Genomic DNA, 5,508 nt, shown 5'->3' on the forward strand with positions numbered 1-5,508 from the left:
GCTGCCGTCTTACTGCTTGTGAAATGACGTTCTTTATAAAAGGAACTTTTCTCCCGGCGGCAGCAGCTACTTGCTCTTCGTTCCTTCTTCGCTTCGCCGTGACATACTGCAAGCCTGCCACGACGAACCTACCGCTGGTCACTTGGTTTACGCAAGAACATTGGTGACGGTAAGGTAGAACTATTACTGACCAAGACTTGCCGAAGTTGTCAAAACTTCCGTGCAGGCATGTCTAGATTGCCAGCATCGCAAACCACCATCCATCAAACCAGCTATCCTGCTGCAACCTGTCCGAGTGCCGACGACACCGTTTGCACAAATTGGCATGGATTTTCTGGGCCCCTTCCCAAAGTCTGCCACTGGAAACAGGTGGATAATCGTCGTCACGGATTACCTGACCCGATACGCAGAAACAGGCGCTCTGCCACGGGCAACGATAGCTGAAGCGGCGCAATTTTTCATCGAAGCCATCGTCTTAAGACACGATGCTCCCGCAATAGTCATCACTGACAGACGTACTGCGTTCATGGCCGAGCTTTCGGACACCATTTTCCGACGAAGTGGTACAGCTCACAGAAAGACAACGGCGTATCATCCTCAAACCAACGGGCTCACCGAACGCCTCAACAAGACCCTCGTTGACATGATAAGCATGTACGTAGAAGTAGAGCACAAGAACTGGGACGTCATTTTGCCCTACGTCACGTTCGCGTACAACACGGCTCGTCAGGAGACCACTCTGAAGACACCCTTCAGTCTCCTTTACGGACGCGAGGTTACGACAACGTTAGACACAATTCTCCTTTATGAAAATGATGGCAATAAGACGGATGCCGAAGAGTTTACCCAGCTAGCAGAAGAAGCCAGACAACTTGCCAGGTTGCGAATTACCAAACAACAAGACGACGATGCCAAACATTACAAACTCCGGCACAGACCCGTCATATACAATGTGGACGGCAAAGTATGGGTCTGGACACCTATTTGTTAGCGTGGGCTCTCCGAAAAGCTGTTGCGAAGATACTTCGGACCCTACAAGGTTCTGCAATGCATCAGTGACCTCAACTTCGAGGTTGTTCCAAACGGCGTGCAGTGTTCGAAGTGCCGCAGACATTCACCAAAACGTGTCCACGTGCTTCGGATGAAACCTTACTTTCAGTGACTAACTGTGCAGTTTTGGTTTCGCCTTGCTTCTCGAACGTTTAACATCGGGGCGATGTTTTTTAAAAGGGGAAATAATGCCGCGCGTATGTGCCAGTGGTGGCGACAACGAAGCGGTGCGAGTGTCTTTGGCCGAGGGCAAAATACGAAGAAGTCGTTGCAGTCTTACTCCTGCGATCAATAAAGCGTATTTATTTGAGGTGCTTTGTGTGCTCGTCGATCCCGCGTAGTCACAGTATATATACGGTGTATAACGCTGTGAACTCTCTCTAAAGAAATTGGGTCATACGTTCTTTTTTTTTGCGTTATAGAACTGCTGTGCAAATTAAGTACTGCCGTCGGCTGACTGAGCCACACTGTGGGTTTGCATTCTTAGAGCAATAATGTTAGGGCACACTGGAATCCACATGGCATAATATGAACACAATGAAAGCGTATGAAAATATATTTGGAGTTCAACAACAGCTGTTTGGCGTTATATTTATTCAAGAGTGCCATAAACTGGTATTACTGAAAATCGTGCAAAATATGGCAGTTGATGGAGCGATGCAACTGAGAGAAGTGCTTGATGTACTGTCGCATAACATTCGTTTGTGTGCGTGCGCACATGCTATCTTACGTCTGATATAGCCGAAAAAGAAGGAGGGCGAAATGACCTGCCACATTTGCGTTCTGGTGGAAGTCTATAGGAACCAATATAAATAAGCAACAGAGCGCTATAGTCTGGCGTGCACTTAAGTACGGCCGCCTGGATTGGACGCGCGCGGCACACCACCGCCCGCACCCGATCAAGGTGGCCGTGACTAAAGACTACAAGAACTATATTCCAATCATCCCTGGCTGCGCTCACTCACTCAACGCACACTGGTCGACTGGATTCATGAACGAGCCGGGCTTGCAGCCGAAGGCCTGCGTAAACTCCCGAGCGTTCCTCAAAGGCCCGTTGACGCGGAACCAGGCAGTGCTGTGAGGACCCAAGGCCACCATTCTGCGCAAAAAGCGTTCATTGCTGTTCTCGCAGTGATTGGCTGCGTAGTATACAAAGAATAGCTGGCCGATGTCCCAGTGCTCGAGCAGCGCCAGGCGGTAGTCGGGCGCCACACGTCGAGCAAAAAGCGTGAACGCGTCCAACGCTGGTCTCAGCGCCAGGTAGTCCCACAGATCGGACCACGAAGTGCGCGATGCGTCTAGCTGCATCCTTCGATCAGACCAAGCAACCGCTGAGTACTGTTGCTCTAGGCAGAGGCGAAGTTCATCTAAACGGCGCGTCACACTCCCGCCGCCTGTCTCCTTGTCATCTGCGACATTGTGTTCGAAGTTGTAGGCCCAGTGGTAGACGGCTCGCAGCAGTGATCGGTACAACTTGGGAGCCGCGCGCGCGAATTGTAAGGGCCGGAGAGCCGGATCCGCGTTCAGGAACAAGTCGAACACGGGCAGAGGTATCTCCAGCCGATCGTAAGGTGGCGCCAGGCGACTCTCGGCACTCAAAAAGCCTCCCGTCCATCCCGGGTACCCCGAGTCGCCTTTTCCTCTTCCGCGTGCGTAGTTCATGTGCGACATCAGCTTCTTCTCGTGGGACTTACGAATCCAGTTGTAAAAGAGCTGAGCAGCCGGCATTTGCGAGTTTCTCGGATAGACGTTGTCAACGTAAGCGGCCCTCACGGTAGTCGTTGCCAGAGCAGGTGGACTAAGCGGCTCCCACGAGACGGCGTTCAATTTGTCCCGCAGATGCTCCCACAACTCGCTACTCTTGAGACCCAGCCGCACTTGCACTGATTCCAGCAGAACCGCGCGAAGCGTGGAGACCATGTCAGCCACGACACTTTCCCCGCCAATAAGAGACGCAGCAAAATGACGCGACAGGTGCAGAGGTAAGTTCGGCTCAAATCGGTCGAGTAGGAGTAGGCAGTAGTGGGCCTGAGGTAGTGCCTGAGGAAACTCCTGGTGCCGCGCGTAGCTCACTGAGGCTAACTGGTCTCGCAAGTCGTGGTCGTCGAGCAGTGGTGCCAATACCATCATGACGCGGAACACGAGGTATCCCAGCAGCTGGCTGGTAAACTGTAGTAAGTCGCTGCGCGTCAGGCGCACGATGTAGTCAGGTGAGTTAAGTTTGACGAAAGTCTTGTCCGTAATTGGTCGCAGACCTTTGTCGAACACGCTCTGCAGAAAGCTCGTCCACTCGAAGTTCGGCAATACAGGGAGGTCCCGAACTTTGATCGTGGTACCATTGGCGAGCGCTTCCGCGTCTACTTGAGGGTGACTCAGCATTAGAGCGAGCCGCTCCTCGAACTGAAGCAGATCCGTGTCGGTAATGTTCTGGAAGAAAGCCAAGAGAGGAGCAAGGGCCCTGCGCACCATCTCATAATCTTTCTTCTCCAGCGGGCCCGACATGAGCACTGTGGACGGTTCCGCGAGCCCGACGAAGCGTTTGGCGCTAAGACCGCTCTTGAAAACGAACGGCCTGAATAGCGCGTCTACTCCTAACACGCGGAAGGCGACGGCCAGCTTGCGGGCCACCTCAGGGGCCGTTGGCCTCCTGTGTCTCAACGCAGACGCTCGGGCCATCCACGGCTTGAGCCGGATCGTGTCCAAGAACATGGCACATAGCGTCGGGTAAAGGGTAGGCTGAGGGTGCAGGCAGTTGCTCAGCAGGAACCATAGCGCGGGATACCCGGTGGCGTTCTCCCGCAGTTCCGCAGCGAGAAGCTCGGCATAGCCGTCCACCAGGATAGTGTCCATAGACAGCCGTTCAGCTGCCGGAGGCAGCGGTCGCGTTAGCGCCCAGTCTTCGCACACGTAAGCGTAGAAGTCGTCGCAGGGGTCGCGGCTGGAATTTATTTGGCGGAGCAGCAGACGCGCTTGCTCCGCGCAAGACGATGAGTCGCAGGCTCCGGCGGCGCCTCGCTCGGGCACCGCTTTCAAGACACCACTCTTGTTGTAGCGGCTCGAACGTCCCGCTGACGCCCCTGCTTGAGTGCCAGCTTGCGAGTGGGTACTGCTACCGAGCGCCGTCATCGAAACGAGGGCGGTGATCACGACCGACACCAGCAGCAGCACTGTGGTGGTGATGGCAAGGCTCCAGATGGCCGCTGACCAGCCACCGCTCTGGGCTTGCGCGTTGTGTCCTAAAGCCCTTTGTCTCCTTGCTGACTTTGTCGTACTAGTTGATACGGTCTCGGCGTTCCTTCCTTCGCCGTCGGCCATGTACGTTTGCCACCGCGATCGCTTGCTTGCTTGCTTACTGGTGCCTATGTTTGGCTTGTACCCACTACGGCGGACTGGCCATTAAACCGGCGGTTATAATATTGAGCATAAAGTAATTTCACATTTCATTAAGGAAAATGGATAAAACATATATCTAGAGAGTATGCAATTAACCAATTCTAAAGTCACGTACGGTTAAAGCAGATACAGAACCGTAACAAAAATTATTAACTGAATTTGAAAAAAAAAACTAGATTTCCATTAGGATGACCTAACAAGAAAATCTTCCCGTGTCTCCAAGGAATTCACAGACCATGATCGGACTGCAGTCCACTTCGGTGGTCTTCTTATTTCACCTTGGTGAATAGACCATGATTTTTAGGTTGGTTGTTTGGTTCCTCAGAATCTTGGTGCAACTGATTAGGGGAATAGGCCATGAATTGGGTGGTGCTCGTTAAAGGACTCCCTCGCTTCCTGTAGATATCGTTGCGTTTGGCGGGCCACCCTTTTGCCGCGGCTGCCGGAAAGGAAGGTTGGTTGGTTGGTTCTTCAGAATCTTGGTGCAACTGATTAGGGAGATAGGCTATGAATTGTGTGGTGCTCGTTAAAGGACTCCCTCACTTCCTGTAGATATCATTGCGTTTGGCGGGCCACCCTTTTGCCGCGGCCGCCGGAAAGGAAGAAAGGCAGCCGCCTCATTTTGTGGAAATAAGGAGCCGCGTCAAGACGCCCTGCTGTTTTCATGTGCTGGGCGCTGCGTGGCTGAAACTACTCCACGGAGCACCGCTGTCCTTCGGGTCCGCGCAGAGATGCGACTCGTGGCATCTTCGTGTCCCGGTAAAAGCCACGATGCCGAGCTTCCACCGATTGTGGAAGTCGGACCATCACGCTGTGCGTCTCTGACTGATAAGCCGCCGACGCTCAAATCACCACCAGATGTTCAGGCATGGCCCCTCAGAGGCGCCTAGACCGCGACTGCCATACGGCAAAGCATGGGTGGTCGGCCCGAGGGGAGAAATGACAGACTCGTTTCACCCCGCTCAAGCAAGGTTCGCCGGAGGCAGCATCGCCGGGACCATACACGTGTTTGGTTTGTGTATTTGTGCATGTTGGGGGCGGTGCCGGCATAATGACACTCGTGTG

At 53.4% G+C, this 5,508-nt stretch overlaps 1 protein-coding gene across 1 annotated transcript; it reads right to left on the reverse strand.

Moving 5' to 3' along the window:
- Nucleotides 1-2,007: 2,007 nt before the first annotated feature.
- LOC119178604 (neprilysin-2) lies at nucleotides 2,008-4,365 on the reverse strand. The gene has a single exon (XM_037429816.2). It carries the CDS (start codon nucleotides 4,363-4,365, stop codon nucleotides 2,008-2,010), a length of 2,358 nt encoding a protein of 785 aa, XP_037285713.2.
- Between the last annotated feature and the right edge of the window lie 1,143 nt (nucleotides 4,366-5,508).

The sequence above is a fragment of the Rhipicephalus microplus genome, chromosome 1 (genome assembly GCF_043290135.1).
Source record: "Rhipicephalus microplus isolate Deutch F79 chromosome 1, USDA_Rmic, whole genome shotgun sequence".
Taxonomy (NCBI): Eukaryota; Metazoa; Arthropoda; class Arachnida; order Ixodida; family Ixodidae; genus Rhipicephalus; species Rhipicephalus microplus.

Excerpts from the sequence above, each read along its gene's own strand:
- LOC119178604 (XM_037429816.2), bottom strand. The coding sequence starts at position 4,365 with ATGGCCGACGGCGAAGGAAGGAACGCCGAGACCGTATCAACTAGTACG.